This window comes from Octopus sinensis, linkage group LG16, assembly GCF_006345805.1.
Source record: "Octopus sinensis linkage group LG16, ASM634580v1, whole genome shotgun sequence".
NCBI lineage: Eukaryota > Metazoa > Mollusca > Cephalopoda > Octopoda > Octopodidae > Octopus > Octopus sinensis.
Genome location: NC_043012.1, coordinates 4,400,183 through 4,412,682, shown reverse-complemented (window position 1 = coordinate 4,412,682; position 12,500 = coordinate 4,400,183). Strand labels below are relative to the sequence as shown.

The 12,500-nt window shown below is 37.8% G+C and overlaps 1 protein-coding gene across 1 annotated transcript in view; it reads left to right on the top strand.

Annotated features, from left to right (window-relative positions):
- LOC115220401 (probable peptidylglycine alpha-hydroxylating monooxygenase 1) overlaps nucleotides 1-12,500 on the top strand; it is a 32,657-nt gene that overhangs the window by 19,207 nt on the left and 950 nt on the right. Inside the window, exons 5-11 of the mRNA XM_029790522.2 lie at nucleotides 182-271; nucleotides 2,424-2,472; nucleotides 4,025-4,089; nucleotides 5,627-5,707; nucleotides 7,133-7,209; nucleotides 8,974-9,027; nucleotides 10,821-10,870. Of these exons, the coding sequence (XP_029646382.1) occupies nucleotides 182-271; nucleotides 2,424-2,472; nucleotides 4,025-4,089; nucleotides 5,627-5,707; nucleotides 7,133-7,209; nucleotides 8,974-9,027; nucleotides 10,821-10,870 (466 nt within the window). The remainder of the gene's footprint in view (nucleotides 1-181; nucleotides 272-2,423; nucleotides 2,473-4,024; nucleotides 4,090-5,626; nucleotides 5,708-7,132; nucleotides 7,210-8,973; nucleotides 9,028-10,820; nucleotides 10,871-12,500) is intronic.

Sequence of the window (12,500 nt, the reverse complement as noted above, 5' to 3'; positions counted from 1 at the left end):
TATATATATATATATATATATATATGCACATACAGATGTGTTGCTTTGTTTTTATAATTTTTGCATTTTAATTTTGGGGTTTTTTAGTAATTTTTTCTTGCAAGAATCTTTACCACAATGATTGCTAATGGTTTATCCATTTCTTTCTCTGTTTCCTTCTTTTTTAAAAAAAAATTTTCAGATGTTGGATTCAAAGTCGGTGGCAATTCCGACGTGCAATATCTTGTCCTGCAAATTCACTATAAGAATGTGGATAAATTCCTCCCACCAAGTGAGTATATTTCTTTCTAAGCAATTTATTTGTGGTGTGTGTGTGTGTGTTTATTTGAAAGTGCAAAGGAATAGACTGCCTGTAACTTTTTGGCATATCATCATCATCATCTTCTTCTTCTTCTTCTTCATCATCATCTACTTCTTCTTCATCATCATCATCATTATTGTCAACACTGCCTCCATTATCATCATCATCACATCACCACCACCACCACAACCACCAACACCACTATCGACATCATCGTTGTCATCCTCTTCTTCTTCTTCTTCTTCTTCTTCTTCTTCTTCTTCTTCTTCTTCTTCTTCTTCTTCTTCATCATCATTATTGGCACCACTGCTACCATTACCATCATCATCACGTCACCACCACCACAACCACCAACACGACTATCGACATCATCATTGTCATACTCATCTTCATCACCATCATGACCATCACCACCAACAGCACTACCAACACCACCACCACCACCACCATCATCAGTATCATCATCCCATCACCAACACCAATATTACTATCCTCATCAACTTCATCATCATCATCATCATCAACAGCAGCAGCAGCAGAAACAGCAGCAGAAACAGCAACATCACCATCATTACGTGCCACATTCTTGCCAGGGTATCCTTGATCACGTTCTTCCACTGAGACAGAGTGGAAGCAGAGAAAAGGAATCCTATGAGTCTTTGCACATTTCAGTCATTATTGAGAGAGAGAGAGAGAGAGAGAGATGGGTGGGTATAGGTTCTAGTACTTGTATGGTACTTTATTTTATTAACCCTATCGAGAATAAAGTGGAGGCACGTGGCCTAATGGTTAGGGAGTCAGTATCATGATCGTAAGATTGTGGTTTTGATTCCTGGATTGGGTGACACGTCGTGTTCTTGAGCAAAACACTTCATTTCACGTTGCTCCAGTCCACTCAGCTGGCAACAATGAGTAACTCTGCAATGGACTGGTATCCCATCCAGCTGGGGAACACATATGCCATTGAAACCAGGAAACTGGGCCCATGAGCCTGGCTAGGCTTTAAAAAAGGGCACATATTTTTTTTTTTTTTATGGAGAATAACAGCAAAGCTGTTTTTGTAATTCTTACAGGATTTACTGTATTTTAATGTATATAAGGAACCCTTTTTTGTCAAAAATTAGGTTAAAAAAACATGGGAGCTTTTTATACATGGATAGAATTATAATCCCTTACAAAACCTTTTTTCCAAATTGTAAGCCCAAAATATTAAGGGGTTCCTTATACATGAGTGTCACGTTAAAATACGGAAAACCTAGAATGCAAAAATCCAGAATGAATACCACAAGGCATTTTGTCAGACACTCTAAGGGCTTCTGCCCATCAATGGTATGATGATGTGATCATCATCAACTATTTTGTAAGGCCTAGCTGTGTGGTTTAGAAGTTCGCTTTGCAACATTGAGGTTTTATGTTCAATCCCACTGTACAGCAAGTCAGGGAAAATATTTTTTACTTCATCCTTAAGACAACCAGTGTCTTGTGAGTGAATTTGACAGACAGAAACTGTGTGGAAGCCTATGGCTTTTACACCCACATACACACACACACACACACACACACACACATGTATGTATATAATAATGAAAGAAAAGAACTCCTTTATTACATCCGTTACACATGTTTCAGTATTTGGTAACAAATGATGTCACATTATAAATGCAATCCATTGATGCACCTTATAAGTGTAGCCTACATAATCAAGCCTGGAAACTTCCTCAGAGAGATGACATTTAAAAGCTGAAACCGGAATGGTATAATTGTCACTCGCTGAGAAATCCATTCCTAATGGAGCAGAAGTAAAATATTTCAGACCAAAATTTACATTTTAAAAAAGAGAGGTCAACTTATACACTGAGACAACTTTGGGGGACCAAAACTGTCAGATGAAATCCAGCAAGATTTGGTAAAATAGTGATGTCATCTGAATGCTTACACAGCATGTTTTTACTGTATACAACATTGGTTTGCATGCCAGAAGATATTATGTTGTAGATAAAGTAGATTATCATTGTTAATAATAAAGAAGATTATAATCATTGTTACATTCACCACAGCTCAAGAAAATACTACAACAATGGGATTTATTTGTTCAAAGAGGGTTTATTTCTTTCTCTTGTAGAAAATGAAACCGATTCATCAGGATTGACACTCACTGTTACAGATGGACCGTAAGTATTCGTTCGATAATTCTCAGTCCTCACCCACAAACTCTTTGCAAAGTTAAGACAATGCTTATTATCCTGAAATAATTTCTATTTTTCATTTTTATTCATTTTATTATATTTTTATATTTTATTGTCTAAAATTTTTCCCTGATATAACATTCTCTCTCTCTTTCTCTTTCTCTCTCTCTCTCTCTTTTTCTATGTAACTTTTGCTGATTAAATTAAAAAATAAAATGATATACTAATGATTTCTTACATTAATTATGATGCCACATATCTATATTGAAGAGGGAAAAGTAATTGAATCAGCTCTCATTGTATTTCTGACATGTTTTTGTTGACCCCAAATGAAAGGTCAAGTTAGCTTTGATAGAATTCGATGTATAATCATGAAACTAAACACAGGAATGTATTTAATTTAACAGACTTCATGTTTCTAGCTCCAAGAAACATCTCATGGATACTCTTGGGATGTGCCATCAGTGACGCTTCTGGGCTGTTGGTAGGGTTGGGATCTTTTGGGCACCAGATCACCTGAGCAGGCTAATCACATTTCTGATTGGAAACAGAATATGTGATGATAACAAAAGATACTTGTTTAATAACAACATTAATATCAATATCAACAACAGCATTGCCACATAAGAAGCACTGGTGCCACGTAAAAAAGCATTGGCGATGGTGCCACATAAAAGACACTGGTGATAAGACCACATAGAAAGAAATGGTAATGGTGCCTCAAAAAAGCACCCAGTACACTCTGCAAAGTGGTTGTCATTAAGAAGGGCATCCAAAGGCAATGAGCTGGCAGAGTCGTTAGCACACTGGGCAAAATGCTTAGCAGTATTTCGTCTGTCTCTACATTCTGAGTTCAAATTCCACCAAGGTTGACTTTGCCTTTCATCCTTTCAGGGTCGAGAAATGAAGTACCAGTGAAACACTGGGGTCAATGTTATCGACTGCCACCCCCCGCCCAAAATTTGAGGCATTGTGCCTCCTGTAGAAAGGATTAAGAAGGGCATCCAGCTGTAGAAACTATGCAGTGAGCCAGCAGAAACGTTAGCATGCCTGGCAAAATGCTTAGCGGTATTTCGTCTACTGTTATGTTCTGAGTTCAAATTTCGCCAAGGTCGACTTTGCCTGTCATCCTTTCGGGGCTGATTAAATAAGTACCAGTTATACACTGGGGGCGATATAATCGACTTAATCCATTTGTCTGTCCTTGTTTTGCCCCTCTGTGTGTAACCCTTTGTGGGCAGTAAAGAAATGTGAAACTATGGCCAACCAGACATTTGGCACTTGGTGCTGCTCCTCACCTTGCCAGTTCCTATCAAACCATCCAACCCATGCAAGAATGGAAAATAGATATTAAGTGATGGTGATGATGATGATGGTGGTGGTGGTGGTGGTGGCGATTATGATGATGATCAACAACATTACTAACAATATCACCTAGATAAGTTGTTCTATTTCTTGTTCTTGTTGTTGTGGCCATCGTTAAAACTATCAATAATAAAAGGCATAACTGAAACTAGTTTTTTTTTTATCTTTTTAGAATTAGACGAAGGGCTGGAGTATATCTTTTAGGAACAGGTGGTGTGATTCCCAGGCGTTCTTCAGGTAAGTTACATCCTATATGCAACCAAATAATTCTTTAAAAAGAAAAAAAATCTGCTATTTTCTTCAAATCTTATTTTCAATAAATATTATTAAATTTTATAAGATACAGGTATGACTGTGGTATAGCTAAACAGTTAATTAGATCCTACCTGTTAATCAAAGCTCCTACTTCGTCACATTTCATCACACCGTCCACAGACATGGCTGTTATTTCTAGCTTCAACCTGCTAGAAAGTGCAACCAGATCTCTCTTGGATTGTATCTTACCCTTTTGAAAGAAGAAAGGATGCACTGGATAATGTCACCCTAGATGACCCAAGAAAGACGAAGAGGTCGTGTCATGACAGGAATATCTTTGATCATAGGTCTGTTTGATCAAAGCTGACCTGGGGTTAAACAACGACTAACTCCCACCACCACTCAGTCATCTCTTTTTCTCTCTCTCTCTTGTCTTCCCCCCCCCCGTCGAGACTGCATCATTACTGTCCCATTGTCCTCTTCTGCATCCCTCTATCCTCCTCATCTCACATCTCAGTGGCCATCACCCTTCAACTCTACCCAGCTTCAGGCTACCTCTGCATCCCCTCATTTTCTCCCCATACAATCTTAGAAACCTTCCACCCCACCCCAACCACTTCTACTTAGCTTGTGCCTTGAGTAGAAGGGTGGTGTGGGGGGGGGGCTTCTGGACACCTCATCTCTAATGTCGGTCTCTTTGCAGTTCCTGCTGACCATTCTCTCCTTACCCTACTAAATGTGAGTAACCAGGCAGCTCTTTTATGAGAACCTGCTCTGCTCCTCCCTCCTCTTCTCTTACACTTTAACTCCTCATCCCGTAACATAGAAGCAACCCCCACCACCACCTCCTTCAGGATTTGTAAGCTGCATGGTCACCTCAATAATGCTAGTGGTGCAAAATGCAAAATAAAAAAGCTGCCAGTACACGCTGTAAAGTAGTTGGCTTTAAGAAGGGCATCCAGCTGTAGAAGCCATGCTGAAGTAGACACTGCTACCCAGTGCCAGCCGTTGGACTCATCAGATCTTGTCAATCTGTCCAACCCATGCCAGCATGGGACATGGATGTTAAATGATGATGATGATGATGGTAGTGGCAGCGGCAGTGGTGGCGGTGGTGGTGGTGGTGGTGGTGATGGTGATGATGATGATTATGATAAACGATAGATCTAGGCTTGAATGTGTGGTTAAGAAGCTTGCATCACAACTACATGGTTCTGGGTTCTGGGTTCAATCCCATGGCGTGGTGCCTTTGGACAACTGTTTTCTACCATAACCTTATGCTGACTAATAACTCGTGCATGAAATTTGGTTGATGGAAACACTAAAGAAGACCAATGTATGTATAACTAATGGCATTTACTAGGCCTCAAAGTTTATTACCATACCAAAAATGGGGGGGGGGGAAAAACCCTCACTTTTTGGGGTCCAATGATCACTAAATACAATTTAAGGGAGAAAACAGAACTAAAATATTTCTAATCCATATTTTTTGTTTTTTGCTTTCTTTTTTTATTTGTAGTATATCTTGAGACAGCTTGTCTCTATAATGAGAGAATAGTTCTTCACCCATTCAGTTATCGGACACACACCCACTCGCATGGTAAGTCAAACAAAATTTGCAATAACATTTACTTACTCGAGGTTCCACTGTCATCAATAATGATTTAACCCTTTTGTTACCAACCCAGCTGAAACCGGCTCTGGATCTGAGTACAAATGTCTTGTTTTCATAAGTTTTGAATTAAAATCTTCCACCAAACCTTAGTCACCATTTATGTTCCTAACACTAGCTGAATGATAACTGAGTTATTTCACTAAATTCTTTGTTATATTTAAAGGAACTGAAAGAAACACAGAGCATCTCAAAATAAATACAGTAACGAAAGGGTTAAAGTATCAATGAGGGCATGCTTGCATTGGAAACCTGTGGTTATTATCATTGATATTTAGCATATGAGATATAGTTGCAACTAGGAATTTGGTTGAGGAAACTGTGTGGAAGCTTGTTGTGTGTGCATGTGTGAGTGCGTGCATGTGTGTGTGTATTTTGTTGGCAGAGAGTCATATCATTCATTTCCAATATTTTGCAAGAACCTGTCTGGACATGGAAAAATTTTACATTGCCCATTTCAAAAAGATAAACAAATAAATTATTTTTTATGTGCTGTAGTGTTGGAGAAAGGCTGTAATAACTGTTTAAGTTTTAGAGCTGAGATAGCTAACAGAGTGGAGTTTAAAACTGAGCGAGTGCTGTGTACGTATTTGAAGTTGACGGTGGTAATGGCGACGGTGGTGGAGACATCCTACACTGCTGGTGTATATTAGCGTCGTCATGGCTGGATCAGGAACATGGTTGGCTGACTGGTCGTCTGTCGCTAGAACTGGAACATGGCTGAGTCACTCGGTGGTCAGAGGTTAGTCCTGAAAAGGACTGGAACATAAGACTGGTGTTGATGGAACATGGTTGAGTGCTCTGTAGTCAGTGACTAGACCTTAGAAGGTCTAGAGCCAAAAAGCCTGGAACAGTGAATGCTGGCGCTTTATAAAGCCTGGGGTAGGCTCAAACAAGGCATCTGAAAAACAGTATCATGAGACCTTATCCGAAGGCCGTGATTGGTTGGCTTACACATTGGCGCGAAATAAGTCGAGAGACAAACTGCACCAATGCCAACCAATCAGAGCAGTGGACACAACAGGATCAAACTAGCCAAAGATGGTTGTTATCTCACACAAGATCATTTCTAATATATCTCTCAAACTGTGAGGATATCAGTTACGCTACAGCTATATGCATAAATTGTATTGGATTGTTATTAAAAATAAGATTGATGTTTATAAACTGTATGTATAAGAGTTCGTAAATGAGAAGGAATAACAAAAAAGAATGCAATTGGAATAAACAGGTTTACACACTCAATATTGCTGAATTTTTAAAATTATTTTTACCATTTTCTCTTTGTTGGTAATAAATTTCGAATCACCTTTCAAATCATTGTCAAATCATGTCTTTTGTCATCTTGTGCAGGTAAAGTCGTATCTGGTTATCTAATTCACAATGGGAAATGGCATGAACTTGGACGCAAAAACCCACAAAAACCCCAGGTAAATAATTTGATATCATTTTTACAGGCTCAGAATTGCTGAAACATGAAACAAATTACCAGCATCAGTTGTTAGCTGTTGGGACCCTACATCCTTCAAAACAGCACACTTGACGCACCACCACCCCCTCTTATTTCTGAACGACTTATTCACTGTTCTCTTCCTCAGCATATTCTATGAATTTCTGGTTTCTTTCTCTGACTAATTATAGTTTCCCCGAGATTGTGTACAATAAGTTCATTAATTTATTATTATTTTCTAATATTATCATTATCATTAACATCGTCGTCTAGGAAGGTGGGGAAGACTGACAGAATTTTACAGTTTGTGGCATTTACTTATTTGGAATTCGAGCCATTCTCAGATTGACTTCCCATCTAGGGTCAGTGACGAAGTAAAAAAAAAAATAATAATCCACTCCTAAAATGCTACAATTGACTTGAACAGCCTATAAAATCAGTGGATCTAACTTTATATAAGATATCATTACACATACGCATACACGTACACAATGCTTAAAACGTATATAAGATTAATCAGCCGAAATTGCGAAGATGATCCGGTTCTTGACTGAAGATTGAAGGCTTCGAATGTCCCGTCCGTGTTTTTTGTATCATCTTCTAAATGTTCCACGTTCTTGTCCCAGTTTGTATTTTTTTACATTTACATATATGTATATGTAGCCGAGTTGGGTTTTTTTTTTTATTTTAATTCGAAGTTAACCCGTCGCTACAAGAAATTCGAAAAATAATTCCAAATAAATGTATTGTTCAGGGGAGAGAACTCGTACGAATTGTCATTTCTAGCGATGTGAAGCAGAAAGCAAACCGTATGAGAGGAGAGGGAAAAGGAGAGGAAAGGAACAAGAATATCGTGAATTTAACTTAAAATACAATGAATGTGTGTAAAGGCAACAGTACAAGAAAAGCCAAAACAGCGATCCATAATGTTCACTCTGCTGAAAATATTTTTGGTCCTCCAAAGTCGTCTTGGTGTATAATTCGAGCTACTTTTTTCGGTTTTCTGTTTCTTTGGGGGGTTTTTTGTGTGTGGTGGGAGTAAAGAAAATTTTGGTATGAAAGTGTTGGATTAACCTTTCATTACCAACCCGGCTGAAACCGGCTCTGGCTCTCAGTACAAATGTCTTGTTTTTAATAAGTTTTGAATTAAAATCTTCCATCAAACCTTAGTCACAATTTATGTTCCTAACACTAGCTTAATGATAACCAAATTATTTTACTAAATTCTTAGTTATATTTAAAATGAATTGAAAGAAATACAGAGCATCTCAAAATAAATACGGTAACGAAAGGGTTAAGGAAACAAGGTGTCAATGGGAGTGAGAAGGGCACCACCGCAAGAGAAATCCCTTTAAACTTGCTAAGATAATATTCCGAGTGGTTTATATGATCGGAAGTATAATTTCTAAGTGTTCATGGTGACATAGCAAGGATCTGATCAAAGACTTTGCAATTAAAAAGAAGGAGTTTTAAATTGTTTAATTTTTAATCGTTATATATGTATTGTTTACTTGTTGTAAAACCCATTGTATCGTCCTGTTTTTGTCTTTTATGTTGTATGTGTTTTAATGTAAATTTATGTAAGCCCTTGTGGCCAATAAACGAATTTATTATTATCATTATCATTATTATTATTATCATTATTATTATTATTATTATTATTATTATTATTATTATTATTATTATTGTTGTTGTTGTTGTTATTTTTATTTTTGCTGTATTCCTGTATTTTTCTATCCTTCAGATGTTTTACAATACAACAACTTCAGGTCTGGAGATCAGGAGAGGTGACATCCTTGTAAGTACTATACTTATTCATATCCTAAACAAACTGATCAGAGACTGATTCATTCTCTCTGTTCTTCCTGCAATGATTTTTAGAAAATTCTATTGTCTGCATTTTAAAATTTTGGGGATCTTTTCTGTTTGGCTGTCACTGTTCCATTTTTTTAATTTTTGTTCCAATTGATTTCATATTTGGTGTATTTGTGTAGTTTTCTAAAGTAATCATTGACATGACATTCATTTTCACCATAAATCAATAAATAAAGAGTTAATAGCTTTTAAAGTTTGCAAATTTTGGATAATTTTACCCAGTTCAAAGCCACAGACATATAGGTGCCTGTTTCTATAGTAACAAGTTAAGCTATTACCAAGCTGCTTACAATGTCTTCTTTTTGTCGCTTATTGAATGCTTACAACACATCTGGTCTGAAGTGATCATGAGATGTGCTAAAAATAATAGCTAGATAGGCCTTAGATTACACATGAATTTTTTTTTTTACATAGCCATATGAATTTCCATGTGTAGAAGACAAATTTACAAAAAATTTACAAAAATTCCCCAAAATAAAAAAAGTTAAGGGGTTATATGGTGTCCATAGAGCAGAATTTTGCCAATATTACACTTTTTTTTTTTACAGTTGACAACACATGCAGTCATGTACAAAATGACAGCTTCCAAATCTTGTTTTCTGACTGGGTAAAAATTATCAAACTTTAAACACTGTAACTTTTTCTTTTTTTTTCTGGAAAAGTGAATTATCTCTTGAGATTCAGCATGAAAAATTACATCAATATACCAAATTTTAAAATTTTCATTAAGCTTAGAAATTTCTACAGGTGCATCCAGACAGAAAAGGTTCAATCTTTCTTTCCTGAATAAGTAAGGGTGAAGGTTTTTTGCCAAATGGGTTAGAGGTTCGAACTCACAGTTGCAAGATAACGGTTTCTAATCCTAGACTAGGCACTGCATTGCATTCTTGATCAAAACACTTCATTTCGCATTGCTTTAGGGAGTGTTGTGATCTTGGTTGCTTGTATGCCATGGAAACCAGACAGCCAGCTCTATTTTTATGTATATTTATATATATACATACATATTTATATCTTATAAGTATTTTTTTAAATATTCATATGTGTCGATATGTATTAATATATGCATGTGCATTTTAAGTTGAATTTATAACTGTATGTGTATGACTGCCTAATTTGAGTTTATATCTTATATATATATCATCATCATCATCGTTTAATGTCTGCTTTCCATGCTAGCATGGGTTGGATGATTTGACTGAGGATTGGCGAACCAGATGGCTGCACTGGGCTCCAATCTGATCTGGCAGAGTTTCTAGAGCTGGATGCCCTTCCTAATGCCAACCACTCCGAGAGTGTAATGGGTGCTTTTACATGCCACCAGCATGAGGGCCAGTCAGGCGGTACTGGCAATGGCCACGCTCAAATGGTGTTTTATACGTGCCACCTGCACAGGGGCTAGTCCAGCAGCACTGGCAACAACCTCGCTTGAATGTTTTTTCACATGCCACTGGCACAAGTGCCAGTAAAGTGCCACTGGTAATGATCAAACTCGGATGGTGCTCTTAGCTCTCCACTAGCACTGATGCCAGTCATAGAATTTGTATATATATATATATATATATATCAAATAGACATATATATGTCATAAATACATGAGTGTGTGTGTGTCGGTGCCTGTGTCTGTCTGTGCGTGTGTGTCTGTGTGTGTGTCTGTGTGTATGTGTGTGTATGTTTATATTTATGTTGCTCATTATTGAAATATTGATTTTTCAGGCTGCTCGCTGTACCATGGTCAATAAGGAAAGTCATGATATCTTTATTGGGTAACTATCGTTTTTTGTTATTTTATTTCATGAGATACAAGCATGGCTGTATGGTTAAAAAATTTGTTTCCCGGTTACAGTGTTTGGGGATCATGTCCCACTATGTGAAGCCTTGGCCAAGTGTTGCTACTATAGTCCTGGGCCAACCAAAAGTTTTTGCGAGTAGATTTGGTAAACAGACGCTGAAAGCAGCCCATTGCAAATATATATGTATGTATATATCTTTGCATGTATGTATGTGTATATGTATATATGTGTGTGTGTGTGTATGCATGTATTATTATCATGGGTTTGAGGAACATCTCACAGAGACTCTGAATGTATGATCAATGAAGTTCCTGGGACCACACAGCATTTCAAGTCTTTTTAACATCAGAACTCCTTGCCTAGTTGCCCCAGATTAGACAGGGTCGATAAAGCCCTGGCTGACATCCCAACAACAACAAACTATGGGTCTCCCCTCTTTATCCAGAATCAGCCTTTAATTTTTCATCATTATCATCATATTTTGAAGTGGTTGAGATTCACAGAACAGGTTTGCACTATTCATCCTCTTGGTCAGTGAATACAAAATGTGGTTCAAGGGCCTTTGTTTAGGTGATTTTCTTGAGTCACCATCTCACCCTAGCATGCCAGGCCATTGCAGGGTTACCCATTTACACCCAAGAGGACTGGAGCAATGTGAAATGAACTGTTTTGCTCAAGAACACAATGTGCCACCTGGTCAGGGAATTGAACCCACGATCTAGGGGTCATGAGTACAACATCCCAACCCCTAAGTCACGTGCCTTTTCATTCTGACCAGTAACTTTTACTTTAGATTCAGTGATGGATATGTCCCCACCGTCTCTTCTCTGCACCAATGATTCCAGGTATAGTTAGCCTTGCCTTTTCACCCCAGTCCAACAGTCTACTTCATCTCATTCACACATGCTCATCAGCTTCAGCCTCTCTGTTTTACTAGCTCCTTGTATCTAGCAAGCTTTCTGTCATGAACTGTCTTCATATGCCCTGGGACATATTGGTTGAAGTCATTTCTCCTCTTATTACTGGTAGGGCAGAAACCCTGAAGATAACTATATCAGGACAAATTGTTGTTGATGGAATGCTCTCAAGTGTACATTATATTGCCATCATCAACAACATGTAACATTCATTTTCCATGCTGACATGGGTCAGATGGCTGGACAGGAACTGGCAAGGCCAGTGGGGCCACACCAGGTTCCATACTGTCTTTGGCTTGCTTTCTACAGCTGGTGCCCTTCCTAACATCAGCCACTTCACAGAGTGTACCGGCTGCTTTTTACGTGATACTAATACTCACACCAGTGCTTTTTATGTGGCACCTTGGCCTCAGGATCTCAATTCTGTTGTGGTGAGTAGGTAATCTTTTGTACAGCAATGTATCACATATCTCAGTCCTCTGTCATCTCTTTTCTAAGACTCAGCATTTTGAGATCAGCCTTCGATACTATCCTGAATTTCCCATAATATACCACATCTGATAGCACGAAAGAGCGATGGTTATATTATATGCATTCTAATTTCAGCAACCCATATTCAAGGAAAAACGTTTTTAGTTCATTTAAGTTTATGGGAGGCCCAACTTTGCATATAGGACCAAGGGAAT